Source organism: Aspergillus welwitschiae (assembly GCF_003344945.1).
Source record: "Aspergillus welwitschiae strain CBS 139.54b unplaced genomic scaffold BDQ94scaffold_15, whole genome shotgun sequence".
In the NCBI taxonomy this organism is placed as follows: Eukaryota; Fungi; Ascomycota; class Eurotiomycetes; order Eurotiales; family Aspergillaceae; genus Aspergillus; species Aspergillus welwitschiae.
This window is the reverse complement of record NW_020798709.1, coordinates 35387-50945: the sequence shown is the minus strand read 5'-3', so window position 1 is coordinate 50945 and position 15559 is coordinate 35387. Positions and strand designations below refer to the sequence as shown.

The following is a 15559-nucleotide window of genomic DNA, read 5'->3' as shown; positions in this document are numbered from 1 at the left end:
TGCCGATCATGGGGGAGTGCCGTGGTGCAGTAAGTGTAGAATGTTATGCGTTTTGTATGCGAGTCACACTCTATGAGTGAAGGTACTACTGCTTCGTTTCCGTTTGTTGAAGTGTGTAAACCGTGTATTAGATATAGTAGTCAATATATATATCCTGTAGTATAACCGATTCCCTGAAACGCCCCAACCATTTGTCTATGCCATGATGCAAATAAATATCACCACCACTCCGAACCTAACACCCTCAATGCAATGGTATACAGCACAATGATCAAAAGAAATCCTTCTCATCCAACCACTGCGTATCAATCGCATACGCCACCAAATCCGCCGCACAACACATATCTTCATGCCCACTTTCCAAATCCAGCAACTCCAAAACACCTTGTAATCGATCCTCCAACGTCTTCTTCAATTGGGAAATATATTCCTGCGTCGCAGCCGTAACTCTCGGCTTGTATTCCAGCTGGTGCTGCTGCTGCTTTATTTTCTCCAGCGGAGATCTCGCCACCTGCTTCTTCAAGCCCTTATTAGGCGAGCATGGCGCAAGAGGTTGTCGAGCAGGTGTGGTCGGTGCCGTAGCTGCTGGCTCGCTCTTTCTGTTTTTGAGTAGGGACTTGAGCAGGAATACGAGCCAGACGAGGTTGGTTCGTGGGGCGTACTCGGCCCAGATGCCCGGGATATCGGGAGACTTTTCGGTTTTGAGAGGTTCGCCGTGGTAGACTTCGGCGCGCATGCTGTGGGTTGTTGTTAGTTTAGCTGCTGGATACGCTGCGGAAAAGGAGGAGGGGGCTTGGGACTTTTGGAGATGTTGGTACGTACTATCTGTAGGTGTTCCGTAACATGATCTCGTCTTCGTCACGACCGATGGCGTCGAAGATTTGTTTCTTGTCCAGATCCGAAGAGGCGACTTCGACGAGCTCTGTTTCTTCGCTCATGCGTAACTCCGCGCGGGAGAGGGAGTAGTCGATGATGGTGGTTTCTAGGGTGCTGAGTCCAAAGCCACTCGTGAATGACTGGCTGATGATTTCGTGGTCGGTTGGTGGATCCATGCGGCCTTCGGGGCGCGTGCTTCGTATGCAGACGTTACCAAGGTGGAGATCTCGATGCTGATGTGATGTTAGTAAGGGTGTCTTGGTATCCTGGAGAGAGGGGGCAGGTGCGAACCTCGAACAATGCATATTCCTCCGCCCGTGCAAGGGCCATTGCGACTCCCCAGAAAATGTCGTAGATCTGGAAGATTGATGACCAAGAGAACTTTTCCAGCTCGCACCCAGCGTCGTCCATCTCAATGATTGCCCAGAGTTGTGAGTCGGGGTACGCCCGTTTACTAGACGGATTCGGATTCAGACAGTCGTCCTTGGTCTTCTTGTAGTAGACCCACGCCGTTTGGAAGTTTTCTGGGAAGCGACCCTGAACAACGTGGATCTCCCGAAAGCGAGCAAACCCAGGAATTGGATCCAGATACTTAAGCATCTTCACTTCGGAGACAATTTCCTCCACGCTAGTAAACTTCTTCGAACCAGGGCCGCTCTGAGCGCGCAGAGGGACCACCTTGAAGACGCCATCACCGTAAGCCTTTAGGCGCGCAAGCTTGGATTTGGACATTTCCCTTTTGCATAGCTCCTCCCGCAGCCGTAGTTTATAGACTTCTCCATACGAACCCTCTGCGATCTTCACCACTTCCAACAAGTTGCCCGCACGAGCCGCCCATGATCCAAATTTTTGTACGCTCTGAGCGGCGACCGGGGATAACGCTTCGTTTAGAATTGGTCGAACGTAGGCATTTGCCTTCTCGTCTGTGATGCAGCCGGATGATAGTCGCGGTGCTGGCTTGTCCTTTCGTGCTGATCGCCGTCCGCTCTCCGTGGTTTCTTCGGTAGCTTGCTTGCGTCTTCGAGGTCTTTCAACCGACACCTTCGGGCTAATCCTCACTTCGACCATTGTTTCATATTTCGTGCTTTCTTTAGGGCTGCAGTCTGGTGATAATTGTTCCGATGGGGATGGCTCGTCTTGCGGTTCGGATACAAGGGTGGGTGTCGCTTCTGGCATAGGTGCCTCTTGTTCAGTCTCATCAGGTTGAATGTCCTTTTCGTCATTTTCTTCCACCTTCACTTCCTTTTCCTGAGGCTTCTCGGGTTCCGGCTCTTGAGGCGCAGGCTCCTCTATCGTAACCTCAGCCAACTTTTCTCGAAGGCCCTCCACAGCACCCTGAACAGCCTTTTTTGCTTGCTTTTCCAGATCTTTGGCTGGACTTCGCTGCTCAAACACTGCTCTGGGCGCATCCTCTCTTCGTTTCCCGTACACCTTTCTCTGTGCGCTTGTGCGTGTTCTGGTGGCTGGTCTCGAATTCCATTGTCCAGGGGTTGTGTTGTCGGCCGCGACACCAGGCGAGGACGGGGATAGCATGGTGATGTTGTAATGTGAGGGTAGAGCGATCCTGATAGAGTTGGTCCTAGTGGCTCAATGAGCCTAGCGCCCGTGTGTATTGAAGAATGTGCCCAAGATTGAGGAGAGCAGCAGCTGCGGCGAGATTCAGTGGAGGCCATTGATGCTTACCGGGGCTATTGATACCTTTCCTAATCCGCGATAGTGGCTTGGTTGCTGGGGTAGGTGTTGCTTATGTAAGTAGATCGTCATTGCCATGTTGGCTGCTCATACTCTGTAGGAAAGGAAGCTTAGAGGGTTAGTCAATCTCTAGTATTGCTCATGTAGTTTTCTGTTGATAACTAGTATTCAGAGTGTTTCGTTGTATTGTCTCATCGCATCAACCCAATTTTGCCATGGTCTTTCTCTACTCCAGCCTCAAAAGACATTAATGTATTCATATGTATTCATGAGATATAGTTTTAAAATCAAAATTCTTTGATACCGAGCTCTCGGTTGGTAGTACAAAGCCCAAGGGAGATCAAGCTAGGAAGTCGCAGCTCCAGAACTAAAACCTCCGACTAGAGGGTCAACATGAACTTGACCTGTGATTATTATTGAAGGGGTCTGAGTGGTGATGGTAAGGTTCCGAGCTGGAATGGCCGGGATGAAAGGAAGGCCTCGGCAAGCTCGCTCGTGTATCGGAGGCTTTCCGTGGGTTGACCTGCCAGAGACTTTTCGCGGCAAGTCACCTGCCAGATTGGGAATATCTAGCGCAATGTTTGGCTCCCAAAGAGGTAGCAGACTAACGATTACCTTCCTGGTAGACTATGGAGGTTATTGACATGCATATACCTAGATTTTAAGACCCGTTAATCAAACAGGAGTCATAGGAGAGGCATGGACGACTCCGGAGATGTACCCCGTACTCCGTAAATAGAGTATGGAGGTGGAAAAGGGACGGGTGGATCGGCACAGGATTCCACTGCTTCTGGCCCGTCAGTCCAGCACGGGCCTGACAGTGAAATTGCGAGGATGGCGGCCTGGACGGGAAGAATGATACAAAGGAGTGTTTGAGATGCGAAGATTATAGTCTAGAAGAAATGAATGTACCTTGACGGGTTAAAGGATGAATGGCATGAGACCCATAATAATTCCTGCCTGGGGAGCATGACGATCGGTGCCCTCATGACGCGCGACAATCAGTTAACTAGTTTTGGTGGCCGGCTTGCAGTCGGAGGAGATCGGAAGTAAGCAACTACACAGTCTTGAGTCAAAAGGAGGGCTTTTGCTCTGCTGCTCTCTCTGCTATTGTAATTTTGCCGGTGCAGCGGGTTACTAGTGCGTTACCACGATTACCTACCGTTGTGCGGTGACGTTATTCCTGCCGCTTGGGAAAATTTTCCAATTTCTATCCTCACAAAGACTCATCCCAGTAAACTTGTATCCTGGCTGACAGCTGAAATTAGACTTGTCGTAGTATATACAAATAACAGACAGCTTTTGAATAAGTTATTGTCTCCTAGTTTAGCTGAATATCCACGAAGAAAGAACCCGACTGAGCCGCCGCGTAGATCACGCGAGCGCAACACCACTACTGTAAAGCGCAGCGCCGTAACCATCAAAACCGTAAAACTGACTGGCCGGACGCTCGGGATTCCTCGCCTTCTTTTTTCTTTCCATCCGCCGCCCTTTTCATCTTTTCCCTTCATTCCGGCTTATCGGCGCATCAACCCTTCCTCGCCCCTCTCCTTCTCTCTCACTCTCTCACACACAGACTCTCTCTTTACCTCCGACGAAGCGTTACTTCCGCTCTTCCGTCTATTCCTCAAATACGTCTCGATTTCACTTTGCGTTCTGTTGTCGATTATCCCACATTTTCCCCATGTCGCCGCCTCCGCTGAAATAAAACCCACCCATCATTGAATGACCCGCGATGGCGTTCAACTTCAACTGGTCGCCTTTAATGGCGGACGCGAGCTTCTACACTCGCGCCCAAGAGCTGTTAACTGCCGCTTTGAATAAATCGCCAAAACCGCCGATAATCGTGGACGATATCCATGTCACCGAACTAAATCTCGGTTCTATCCCGCCGGAGCTGGAGATCTTGGAAATCGGAGACTTGGCTGAGGATCGCTTTCGAGGCATCTTTAAGATGTCCTATACGGGCGACGCCTTTCTGACCCTGAAAACCCGCGTCCAAGCAAATCCGCTCAATACCTATCTTCTCACCCGACCGTCCTTTGCGACTCCCTTACCGGTCGCTGCAGCGTATGTATTGTTGGATTACCCTAATACGCAGCCAAGCGCATCCTTGCTGAGCTGATCGCCATGAATTGCAGAACTCCGTTGACTATTCCTCTTCAAATCACCCTTTCCGACTTCAAACTTTCCGGCTTCGTCATATTAGTCTTTTCGAAGCAAAAAGGCATTACAGTCGTCTTCCGAAATGACCCCCTTGAGTCACTCAAAGTATCATCGACATTCGATTCGATTCCCTTCGTGCGCGACTTTCTACAGCGAGAAATAGAAGGCCAGCTTCGCGTTTTGTTCATGGATGAGTTGCCCGCCATCATCCATCGGCTGTCTCTCCGATTATGGGTTCCAGAATACCGGGCTGGAGAGGAAATGGCGAACCGTGCCACCAACACCGCAGGTGAGGGGCCTGGCCAGGACCCCTTGGCGAGTCCTCCACAGGATCCTGTAGATGCTCAAGGCAACGCTTTGGATGAATCGGAGATCGCTTCACTTTCGTTGGATTCCTCGGTCGAGACGCACTCCTTGTTCTCACAGAAGAACCTGCTACGTCTGGCCGCACTGACGGACTCCCAGCGAACGCTATCGCTGTTTACTCCGTCTATTCAAGAAGTGGTTTACCGCGCATGGACTTCGCCTTCTGATGCGGGCGAAGTTTCGGGTGGCGTCATGTCTCCCCTGAGCCCAGCACTTTCCCGGACCCAATCCCAAGTCGGCGGGATGTCGTCTTTCCATGATACAGCCAGCATGGTGTCCTCACAGACTCGGTCTTCGACGAACACCCACACTTTCAGCAGCTACGGTCTGAGCTTGGGAGCCGGCCGTCACTCGAAATCCAATGCTCGCAGGCGGAAGAAGCGCGTGGTGGACCTGCGTCGTCCCAAGACTACTGAGGATGCCGTTAGTGTGAGCGGCGAGAGCACTTATACGGAGACCACCAGCGCACCGTCTATCTGCTCTGCACCTTTGCCGGTGGTCAGCGAACAGACCGATGACCCAGTGACTCCCCCGTTGTCTCCGGACAGTGAACTCCACCTTCCCACGGTTCCCGAACGACACCGCTTGAGTATTTCCAGGCAGATGCCCCGCCGTGATATTGCGACTGAAATGTTGCGTGAGACTGGAGAGTCGTCGGCTCAGCCGGTCAACCATTCGGCGGTTGATGTTAACGCTACTCCGCGGGTGGCTGTACACCCCTACGTTGCTGCTCAACATGAGAGCGAGAAGGAAGAAGCAAGCGCCCCGCGCCAACTCCCTTCCAAGGCGCTTCCACTCTCCGATGCCAAACCGACATCCAGCATCGTTGACCAAGCGCTGGTTGAACGACTGGCCGGAGAAATTGCTCGTCGCATGCGGGAGGAGAAATTGACTCCCGGCAATTCGTGCAGTTCGTTCTGGGATCGTCTCAGCCATGATGATGCCCCCCCGGCGTATGGTCAGTGACTCGCACGACCTGGTGGGCGTCTTTGTACTCTTTTATCTTCACCATTTCTTTTCTCCCCGGCTAGGATGCTCATTCCAGAGCAATCCTTCCAGCTCCAGCGAGTCTGGAGCGTTTCATGACCGATACGACACTGCATTTAATTCTGACTGTGCTTTACCGTGTTTTAATTGTTTCCAAGCGGGCTTTAGAATTTTGTACACTGATTGGACTGTACTCATAAAAGAATATGGCGTGTTTTGTTTTTTTTGACCTGCGTGAGCGATCTGTTTCTGAGGGATACCACTTCGCTCGCTGACTCTCTTTGACTGTGATTTTCTACTCTACTCTCCTTTGTCCACTACTTTGTCTTTACTGTTGTTTTCTCTTTGATTTGGGATCTGGAAGCTGGAAGCACGCAATCGATGGAGTCAAAAGAATGACTGGCAAATCTGGGTTTAGTTTTTGCCTTGCTGAATTGCCGTAGAGTTTCGAGCAATGCTACTGTATATTTTTTCAGTGTTTCCTCCCACAACCAGAATCATGATCGTAATAAGGAATAGTCATAATCCTCCGAAATCCCCACGATCTAAGCGTTCTCCTTATCTTTTGGGGGTTTGACGCGCCTGAGCGGTCGGCTCCACCGTGGCTCCGATCGGTTTGCGACGAACGTCAACCATTTAACTCAACCTAACGCCCGTTCGCTTCCCTCTTCTTCTCTTCCTTCCTCCGCCACGTCGCCAGTTTCCTCGCCCGTCCGTTCCCCAGTCCGTCCAATTCCCCATTCCTCATCATGGCGGGCCTGTTCAAGAACGTCTTTGGCGGTTCCCAGCCCTCGAACCCACCCAAGGTTGACGATGGTGAGTCTCACAACACGCACGCCCCAAACCCCAGCTTTTACCTCGACCTTTGTACCCCAGGAAAACCAACTCTTCCCCAAACTCTCTTCAATTGCTCTCTTAACCCTAGCACAACGTAACAAACACTTCACTAATCACCATCTCCAATGCAGACTTCGCCGACTTCGTCGAAGCTCCGGAACCCTCCCCGGCCTCCCTCGTCGCCGGGTCCTCATCCATCCCAGCCGTGAACACCCAAGGCGTCACCCCGGTCCCCTACACCAAATGGTATCGGGTATGGGAGCGGACCTCGCCGCGAGACTTCATGCAAGAAGCGACCGTGATGCCCATCATCCTCCTAATCATCCTCTTCCACTTCTGGGGCACGCGCAAGAACCGCCGCAAGGCGCGCGACTGGGCGCAAGCCCACACCTCCGCCCTGCAAAGCGAGTTCGCCGTTGTTGGTTTCGACGGCCCCAGCAGCAGCAACAGCGAAGGACAACCTGCCCCCGAATCCCTCCTCAAGGAACGCTCCGCTCAAGAATTCGCCTCCTACGCGACCGGTCGTCAGAACGTGGCATTCGTGGACGTGGCCATCAAGCTCCCCAAACGGTACAACCCCGTCACTTTCTGGACGGAGACTGTCCTGGGCTTCTTGTTTGAGAGCTGGACCCCGCCGACGGAAACTTACGAGGCTACGGCGTACACCTTCGACGGAAAGGAGAAGGACGTTGTCCCGCTTCCGGCTAATGATCGTTCTTCGTTGAAAGTAAACAACTCCACCTATGATGGATTTATCTGGGCTGTTGTACACAAGAACTACATGCGGAAGTTCCGTCAGGATCGCTATGATGCGAGCATCACTTTCACCAGGGATAACAACAAGTTGCCTAATTGGGTTACGGTCATGACCGAGAGTGCGGAGATCACGGATGCTTTGCTCACGAACGAGTTGGCCCAGGCTATTGAGAAGGCCGGCAATGACTTCAAGTACTTGATTGTTACTGACCAGCCCGTTGACAAGCCTATGAAGTGAGTTTCCCCCTTCATAAACAGTTTCATCAATCCCCCAAACCGAGCACGCGTGCTAATCAACACCATGTAACCAGAATCGAGGAAACCACCCCCCGCAAGCGCATCGAACTGTCCGTCACTCTCCCCAGCAACGCAGAAGGCTACGCCACCACCCTGCCTCTATTCACGCAATTCCTCCGCTTCGCCGACCGCCTCGTTGGTGCCGCCCACTTCCGGCCTGAAGTGATGCGCAAGGTGCGGGGCACTCGCGAGGAAGAGATCAAGAAGCTGCGTCGTGCGGATGAGGAGGAGAAGGCCGAGGAGCGCAGACTTGCCGCCGAGAAGGTCAAGAAGGAAGACAGGGAACGTCTCCTGCGTGGTATGTCTGCGGAGGAGCAGAAGAAGTACCTGGAGCGTGAGCAGCAGAAGGAGCACCGCCGGATGATGAAGAAGAGTACCCGTCGGGCGTGAGTTCTGTTCTGTTCTGTTCTGTTCTTTCCCTTCATTGAACGAACTGTGGATTGGGCTGATGGGGGAAAACGTGGGCGTCGTTTATTGACTGCCTGCTGATTTATGTGGTGTGGTGATGCTGATGTTCGTTCGTTGTATATCTTCATGTACAATGTATTCGTAATTCTTTTCTCTTTTTGGGATGATATGGAACGGAGCTGCATTGGTTGGGGAGATGATTCCGTGGGGTCAGTCAGTGTTGACTGACTGGTTTAATTGATCTACTAATGTATCTTGATGGCATGATGGCCTTCTGGTTCAGAGTAGTTCCTTTGTATGAGAAGTGACCCAGTAGTTGCTATTTCGGTCTATTATACCCGGACTACTATATACCTATGATCGATTGGGCAAGATATAGCTCGAAATACAAGAGGGATACGCTGACATCTACCCACGATAGCAGTACAATATGACTGCAGTCTATAGCAATGAAACCCAAAACACCGTGATGAACTACCCAATAATATGTACCCGAAAATCAAGCACCAGCAACCAGAAAGCTCATCAAGCTTCCCGCAGTCAGCCCACCTACGAGCATCAATCCCATGAACCCACCTGCAGGTTCACGTTCATCAGGAGACACCCACTGTCCAGCGCCCATCATGCAATTACTTCCTAGGTACCCGTTGCTTATGCCGAACAGCAACTGCACGATAAATAGGTAGAAGAAATCGCTTTCGACGACTGCACCCCGGCCGCGAATGTTGCAGAGAAGATACAGCGGGATGAATGCGGCTCGAGCAATCGAAAAGAGGAACAACACGAAGGGACGGTTAACAAGGGAGAGACGGGGAAACAGGACGAGCATTCGGCCCATCAGATCACCTGCATTCCAGAAGAAGAATGCAAGAGGGATGAAGACGGCCTGATCAAAGAGTCGAGATCGTCCGGGAGTGTCGTGGACGGATTCGATCTCCGCTGTGAAGACGGGGAAGGTCATGGTGACTGTGAAGCAGAGGAAGATGGCCGAGGCCATGAAGCGGAGCTTTTTGAAGAGCGTCCAGAGGCTGACAGACTTGTTCTCAGGCACATCTGGGTCGCTGTGGTCGTCCGTTGGGTCTAAGAGGGTTGAGGATGCGCGTCGCTTGACGAGGGATAGGAAGGCTAGCAGAGCAAAGGACGACACGGCTGTCGCCGTGATAAAGTAGGCGAAAGCGGATTTGGAGGACTCCTGTGGTGCTTTTTGTCCTTCCTTCTTACTTGGCACGGAGACCACGGAGAGGATCTGGACAATGCAGGGTAGGACACCCGCTACGCCTTGGCCGCCCATGATGGCTTGGGTATACTCCTCTCTTCCAAAGCCGGAGACGTAAGCGTACACGCCATTCTGATTTATTCCGGTCGCAAGACTGGCCCCGAACACCATGATCATGAGAAAGCCGAAGTATGTGCTCACTGCGACATCCTTCATCAGAATGGTGGAGAAGGCCAGGAGCGTGAACACCACGATGTTGATAAGCAGAGAGATGGTGACACGCTTCGGATAGGACGCTCCCTTCTGTAGCTTGGCCAGGATGAACGAGGAACCTAGGTTAGTAACGGTAGATACGGTCAATATTGAAGGCTGATAATGGGTCGCTGCCCAGTCGTCTGTGTGGAAACGGTGGTAGAAGTATGGTGCAGCGGCGAGGAACATGTTCCTATGACGTCCAGGTCTAGTCAGATAGATGCAGTCAATGCGGATGCTGTAAGGTCGGACATACCATGCCCATAGCATAGATACTCCCAGGAGAAAGAATACTGCGTATTCATATTTGGAGAAACGGGGATGCTGCTCCTGTTCACGAGTTGAGCGGATGCTCTCATCGTCGGCGTCAACCGGCTGCTCGATTGCTTCATACGTAGGCCGGCGAGCGATAAGCCCGCGGATGCGGTCCATTGTAGCGAGTCGTTGGGTTGTCCCTGTTCAAGTGATGAGAGGGGACAGGGAGTAGTACAAGGCTCAGCCCATGATGGTAGACAAAGTGAGGCAGGGAAGATCGACGCGGAGGATAAGAAGATGAGCAGCAGCTGGTCATGAGGCGTGACACTCGCCAAGAATGGTAATCCGCGGGTCACGTTGAATTGGGTGACTAAGAGGCTTATCAATTCAACGACAATCAACAAGTAGTGGGTTCAATAGCTCAAAAGCTTTAATAACGTGTCAACAATTGCACAGAGAATATAGTTCAGAAGTAGAGATGGGTATTATATTTTATCTATCCAGTCACCAAAAGCTGAGCCACCCCGGTGTGGGGGGTATCCCGTAGTAGATAGATAGTACATCCAGCTTTAGGCGGCCCAGCTGTCTAGACAATAGTGTACTATGTGCCCCATAGAGGAGCTATATACTCTACACTGCTGAAAACAAGATAACGAAGAAAATAAAAACAAAGAGTGGGTGCCCAGAAAGGCAGGCGCCTGGACATCCACGAAGCAGTGGACGCTCCTACTTCTTCTGCTGGTCGCGTTCGCTGCTGGCATCTTCGACGTCAGCTTCAGCTTCCTCTTTCTCTAACTGCCACAGTTTCTCTTCTGTCGCTGGGCTGATGGGGGCGTTTGCTGGTGTGTTCTCGCCACCATTGATCTGCCATTCCATCAGCTTTGTGAAGGCGCCGTCAGGACGAGAGCTGAGCTCCTCGTAGGTACCCTGCTCGGCCACCTTTCCATCAGGGGCAAGCACGATGATAGTATCAGAGCGCTTGATTGTGGACAGCCTGTGAGCGATGCTGATGGTGGTGTTGTTTCCACGAAGAAGGGCAGCAAGAGCGCTGTTAACCAATGTCTCAGATTCTGCATCAAGAGCAGAGGTCGCTTCATCCAGGATCAGAATATCGGGATCCTTGATGAGAGCGCGAGCGATGGCAATGCGCTGCTTCTGCCCACCGGAGAGTTGAGCTCCGCGGGGTCCAACCTGAGTGTCGAGTCCATCCGGCTAGGAACATGTTAGTAGAAGGTACAGTCTAGTGGTAGGTTTTCTGCTTACAAAATCACTGATAAACTGGCAGTTCGCTTTCCTGGCTGCTGCGATGATTTCTGACCTGGTAGCCCGTGGCTTGCCATAAGAAATATTCTCAGCAATTGATCCCGAGAACAGGACAGGCTCCTGAGCAACAACACCAATCTTCCTGCGGAGGGACTTGGCGTTCATCTCGCTGATGTCCTGGCCATTTATCAGGACACGTCCTTCGGTTGGGTTGTAGAACCTCAGTAGAAGCGAAGCAATGGTTGACTTTCCTCCGCCTGAAGGTCCGACGATGGCGACATTCTTCCCTTGCGGAATCTCGAAGTTCAATTCCTTGAAGATAGGAACAGCAGGTCGCGTGGGGTAGCTGAAGTTCACGTTCTCGAAACGGATAGGACCACGAGCCGATTCAACCTTCTTTCCCTTCGTCGGGGATATCGTTGGCTCACGATCCTGCAACTCGAAGAGACGACTGGCAGCTCCCACACCTTTCATCAGCTCGGAGTAGAAGCTAGAGAGACCGAACATGCTGGAACCGGCATAAGCAGTATACATCAAGAAGGAAGTCAACTCTCCAATCGTGATGCCACCTGACTGAACCATGCCGCCTCCAACATAAAGCAATGCAAGGATCGTCATGTTGCCCATGAAGCCAGTCTGATCGAGCTGTCAGCTAAGTGGCGCTAGATTAAAAGGCAAAAATACGGGGGAACTTACGGAACTGAAGAAGGTAGCGCTAATCAGAGATTCCTTCTTGCCAAGCTCGAAGATCTTGCGAACTTGGTTGTTGTATCGGTTCACCTCAAGGATCTCACCAGCAAAGGACTGGCTAGTCTTGACATTACCAAGACGCTCTTCCGCGATCTTGGTCAAAGTACCGAGGTTTCTCTGGATCTTGCGACTGAGGTTCCTTATCGCCCTACCATAGAAGAATGCTCCGAGACCAATAGGCGGCAACAGCACAAGCAAGACACTGGACAGCTTGAGACTAACATAGGTCATCAGACCAAAGCCTGCTGCACCACTGACGGCTGCTCGCAAACCGTCCGACAAGTTCTGCGTGATACTTTTGCCCACGATAATGGTATCAGAACCGAGTCGTGAGATCAAGTCGCCCACTCTGTTCGCATCGAAGAATTCCGCATCTTGGACAAAAGTATTGCGGAAAAGCTTCGAGCGAAGCCTTGAGACAATGCGCTCTCCAACGATACGGAGAATGACAATACGGCCATAGTTCGCAGCGGCACCCAATGTCAGGATACCGGCCAAAGCACCATAGAACATCGGTACGCTCAAGCCAAAGAGCAGGTTTCCACCGCCTCCTTCTTCGTCAGAAGACTTTGTAGCTGCATCCATGATTTTGCCGATGGAGAAGGGAACAGACATGGTGATTGATGACGAGATGAGCAGGAAAAAGAAAGCAAATCCAAGCTTTCTAGCTTCGGGTCGCGCAATGAGCAGAAGTCGCCATATCTCTTTAAAACCGGCTTTCTTATTTCCAGAGCCGTCTTTGCTTAGCTTAGCGGCAAGGTTTACCTGCGCAGCCTGCGCTCCCTTTTCCGATAGCTCGAAGCCCTTGTCTATGTCTTCATCTTCCTTGTCTTGAGCCGTGGCGTTGTTCGTTTGAGCAGATTTAGTCGATGAGTTCACTGGCTTGGATTCCAATGACCGTTGCGACGAGGAGAAGTACCGAGATTGCGCTATTAATTGCGACCGTATGATATCGAACCGTGAACCGTTACTTTGACGGATGGATAGTCCAGGCGTCAGCGAGAAGTTGTTGCGTAATGAAGCCGAAATTCCCGAGAATTGTCGGCTAGAGACGCCAGAGATGCCAATTCCTGATTGATGTGGACGAGCATTGAAGTAGAGCTCATTGAGTATGCTCCCATTCACCTGAGCTCCCCGTCTGGCGGTGACGCCGGGGGCCCAGGAAGCCAGCAACCTGGCTCCGCGCATTTCGGACGATAGAAAGCGGATTCGGATGGCTGCTCAAATGGATGCCAAACGGAGTAATCAGGGTGCCATATCCCACTAGACAGCCCGGTGTCTGCTAGATCTCATGACAAATCGAAAGTAAATCGCTCTCCGGGAGACCGCTAGACGCTTGGAAGTCAGAACATGTCAGCCGTGAAGCCGCGAGTCCGGCCATCGCCGTTCGGCCTCGCATCGGCGACGGTTCTGCCTACTGACACCGCCTGCCCTGATTCCGCCGCCGTCGAAGCTGGTCGAGAGCTTTCGATGATCGCTCTCACGCTGGAATAGGCTGCGCTCGTGCATTTCTTGGTTTTTAAGCTCAAAAGGAAACTTGGAGTCGAGTTCGTTGACCGTATATTATCTGAAATTCTATCCGTATTTACGACTCCACCCCATTTCCAGGCTTTATACATCTACTCATCTACCCCACCCTCACCCCTCCTTATACCATCGACTACATTCCGCACTCGCCCAACATGGTGCTTGACTACAGCAAATGGGATGCACTGGAGCTGTCTGATGACTCCGACATTGAAGTGCACCCGAATGTCGACAAGCGTTCTTTTATCCGGGCCAAACAAGCCCAAATTCATCAACAACGTGCCCAACGCCGCCATGAGATTGAGACTTTGAAGTACGAGCATATTGTCAATAACGGGCTCCTTGCACGAATCGAAAAGCTCCTTACGGCCCTGAAGGAGAATGAAGGATCCAAGTCCGTCGAGGAAGTGATCTTCCAGAATCTTATGGAGTTTGCAGGCAACCCATCGGAGGACCATCCCCCCGCAGCCCCGGCGGGAGTCCATACTCAGGAGAAGGAACAACCTAAGTATTCACAGATGATGAGCGCTCTGGTTGACCAGGTGAAGAATGAGATGGGTGATGTCAGTTCCGGGAATCTCTATCAGGAATACATCAAGGGTGTTCAGAGGCACAACGACAAGGTGCAGGGCTTACAGAAGGAGCTTCTTCAAAGACTTGCCCAGCTTGAGAAGGAAGAAGGCAGCAAAATTACTAGCGAGGGGTTGCACGAGGGCTTCAACACTTCCCATATCGCCAAGCCTGGCGAAGCCAAGGGCCAAAAGACAGAGACAGTCGAGCTTCTGAACCCTGGAGCATCAACGGCGGGCTCGTCCCAGTCAGCTGCTGCCCCACTAGCTGATGACGATGACGAAGAGGAGGATCCGGAGAACATCAAGGCCAGTGAACTTGCCAAGCGGTTTGCGAAAATCAACCGCAACGATTACCGTGCTTTGCTTCAGTTCATCTCTGAGAACCCACAGATTGTTGCTGAGAAAGAAACGGATGGTCTATTGGTTGAAGCTTTCAACAGCCAAATGGAGGGCAAGGAGGACTACGCCCGCACCTGCGTTCACCAAGGCTTGTTGTTGCAGTACTGCCGCTCCCTGGGTCGCGACGGTATCTCGCTTTTCTTCAAACGGTGCGTATGCGAACGATCGGTCGATGTGAGTCGCTTGCTAACAGGTATATTCGCATAGTATCACCACCGCAGAACACCAAGCTGGAACACTCTTCCGAAACGACGTAAACGAAACTTACCATAAAATCAAGACCCGCGCTGCGGAGCTGGCCAAAGACGGCTCTGCTTCTAACGACCCCGCTGGAGTGGAACAGATTCAGCTGCATGCAGTCGACCCGAATACAAAGATTACCATCAACATACCCTCTGCTGAGGGCGATGACCCTGTTGAGGTTGAGGCGCGCAAGGTGTACGAATCCTTCTCCAAGGACCTACAGACGGCCTTGGCGTCGGAGTCCTTGGATGAGGTCAACAAGGTGCTCGGTAAGATGAGCGTCGAAGAAGCCGAAGATGTCGTTGAGAAGCTAGGACAGAGCGGCATGCTGAGCCTGGAAGAAGGCATTGTTGACGCGACCACAGAGGAAGGAAGGAAGAAGTTGGAAGAAATTGAGGCAGAGAATAAGAGGGAAAGAGAGGAACAGGAAGTAGGTGAACCGGGAGGTGATATCACCGAGCTTGATTGAGGTATGCAAACTAGTAATGCATGTTTTTGATGGTGGAAATATTGTGTTCGTCAACAGCGACTGTTTTAATGGTTGATTTGGATGAATTCAGATTGTCCATATTGCATCTAAGCCCCGACCTCCGAGTAGGAGGGTTACAATGTGTGAATACATGCTCCAAGTAAAATGTACTTTTAGCGAATACCAACTCTTCTGATGTTTTGCATAAGGACTGTACGTTCCTAAGCA

The 15559-nt window shown here is 51.6% G+C and overlaps 6 protein-coding genes across 6 annotated transcripts; 3 read left to right on the top strand and 3 right to left on the bottom strand.

Moving 5' to 3' along the window:
* Positions 1-3: 3 nt before the first annotated feature.
* BDQ94DRAFT_178523 (uncharacterized protein) lies at positions 4-2603 on the bottom strand. Its single transcript, XM_026773143.1, has 3 exons — positions 1168-2603; positions 823-1109; positions 4-737 (listed from the first exon to the last, which is right to left on the bottom strand). The coding sequence occupies exons 1-3, from the start codon at positions 2407-2409 to the stop codon at positions 272-274; spliced, it is 1995 nt and encodes a 664-aa protein (XP_026626455.1). The 5' UTR covers positions 2410-2603; the 3' UTR covers positions 4-271.
* A 1453-nt stretch (positions 2604-4056) lies between these two features.
* On the top strand, positions 4057-6552 carry BDQ94DRAFT_143119 (MDM34 family protein). The gene is made up of 2 exons (XM_026766167.1): positions 4057-4638; positions 4710-6552. The coding sequence occupies exons 1-2, from the start codon at positions 4304-4306 to the stop codon at positions 6064-6066; spliced, it is 1692 nt and encodes a 563-aa protein (XP_026626454.1). The 5' UTR covers positions 4057-4303; the 3' UTR covers positions 6067-6552.
* Positions 6553-6662: 110 nt separating this feature from the next.
* BDQ94DRAFT_29475 (CCDC47 family protein) lies at positions 6663-8674 on the top strand. Its single transcript, XM_026775422.1, has 3 exons — positions 6663-6903; positions 7056-7914; positions 7992-8674. The coding sequence occupies exons 1-3, from the start codon at positions 6837-6839 to the stop codon at positions 8365-8367; spliced, it is 1302 nt and encodes a 433-aa protein (XP_026626453.1). The 5' UTR covers positions 6663-6836; the 3' UTR covers positions 8368-8674.
* A 1-nt stretch (position 8675) lies between these two features.
* Positions 8676-10567, bottom strand: BDQ94DRAFT_29421 (nucleoside transmembrane transporter FUN26). The gene is made up of 2 exons (XM_026775419.1): positions 10110-10567; positions 8676-10046 (listed from the first exon to the last, which is right to left on the bottom strand). The coding sequence occupies exons 1-2, from the start codon at positions 10283-10285 to the stop codon at positions 8885-8887; spliced, it is 1338 nt and encodes a 445-aa protein (XP_026626452.1). The 5' UTR covers positions 10286-10567; the 3' UTR covers positions 8676-8884.
* A 1-nt stretch (position 10568) lies between these two features.
* Positions 10569-13591, bottom strand: mdr2 (ATP-binding cassette permease mdr2). The gene is made up of 3 exons (XM_026775418.1): positions 12068-13591; positions 11372-12007; positions 10569-11320 (listed from the first exon to the last, which is right to left on the bottom strand). The coding sequence occupies exons 1-3, from the start codon at positions 13307-13309 to the stop codon at positions 10835-10837; spliced, it is 2364 nt and encodes a 787-aa protein (XP_026626451.1). The 5' UTR covers positions 13310-13591; the 3' UTR covers positions 10569-10834.
* Position 13592: 1 nt separating this feature from the next.
* Positions 13593-15559, top strand: BDQ94DRAFT_29428 (Hsp90 co-chaperone CDC37). Its single transcript, XM_026775420.1, has 2 exons — positions 13593-14768; positions 14827-15559. Exons 1-2 carry the CDS (start codon positions 13804-13806, stop codon positions 15329-15331), a joined length of 1470 nt encoding a protein of 489 aa, XP_026626450.1. The 5' UTR covers positions 13593-13803; the 3' UTR covers positions 15332-15559.

Excerpts from the sequence above, each read along its gene's own strand:
- BDQ94DRAFT_178523 (XM_026773143.1), bottom strand. The coding sequence starts at position 2,409 with ATGCTATCCCCGTCCTCGCCTGGTGTCGCGGCCGACAACACAACCCCT. Across the intron at positions 1,110-1,167 it reads AGGAATATGCATTGTTCGAG|CATCGAGATCTCCACCTTGG; the intron begins GTTCGCACCTGC and ends ACATCACATCAG. Across the intron at positions 738-822 it reads TTACGGAACACCTACAGATA|CATGCGCGCCGAAGTCTACC; the intron begins GTACGTACCAAC and ends AACAACCCACAG.
- BDQ94DRAFT_143119 (XM_026766167.1), top strand. The coding sequence starts at position 4,304 with ATGGCGTTCAACTTCAACTGGTCGCCTTTAATGGCGGACGCGAGCTTC. Across the intron at positions 4,639-4,709 it reads CCCTTACCGGTCGCTGCAGC|AACTCCGTTGACTATTCCTC; the intron begins GTATGTATTGTT and ends CATGAATTGCAG.
- BDQ94DRAFT_29475 (XM_026775422.1), top strand. The coding sequence starts at position 6,837 with ATGGCGGGCCTGTTCAAGAACGTCTTTGGCGGTTCCCAGCCCTCGAAC. Across the intron at positions 6,904-7,055 it reads CCCACCCAAGGTTGACGATG|ACTTCGCCGACTTCGTCGAA; the intron begins GTGAGTCTCACA and ends TCTCCAATGCAG. Across the intron at positions 7,915-7,991 it reads CCCGTTGACAAGCCTATGAA|AATCGAGGAAACCACCCCCC; the intron begins GTGAGTTTCCCC and ends CCATGTAACCAG.
- BDQ94DRAFT_29421 (XM_026775419.1), bottom strand. The coding sequence starts at position 10,285 with ATGGACCGCATCCGCGGGCTTATCGCTCGCCGGCCTACGTATGAAGCA. Across the intron at positions 10,047-10,109 it reads GTATCTATGCTATGGGCATG|GAACATGTTCCTCGCCGCTG; the intron begins GTATGTCCGACC and ends TGGACGTCATAG.
- mdr2 (XM_026775418.1), bottom strand. The coding sequence starts at position 13,309 with ATGCGCGGAGCCAGGTTGCTGGCTTCCTGGGCCCCCGGCGTCACCGCC. Across the intron at positions 12,008-12,067 it reads GCGCTACCTTCTTCAGTTCC|ACTGGCTTCATGGGCAACAT; the intron begins GTAAGTTCCCCC and ends CAGCTCGATCAG. Across the intron at positions 11,321-11,371 it reads GCCAGTTTATCAGTGATTTT|CCGGATGGACTCGACACTCA; the intron begins GTAAGCAGAAAA and ends ACATGTTCCTAG.
- BDQ94DRAFT_29428 (XM_026775420.1), top strand. The coding sequence starts at position 13,804 with ATGGTGCTTGACTACAGCAAATGGGATGCACTGGAGCTGTCTGATGAC. Across the intron at positions 14,769-14,826 it reads ATCTCGCTTTTCTTCAAACG|TATCACCACCGCAGAACACC; the intron begins GTGCGTATGCGA and ends ATATTCGCATAG.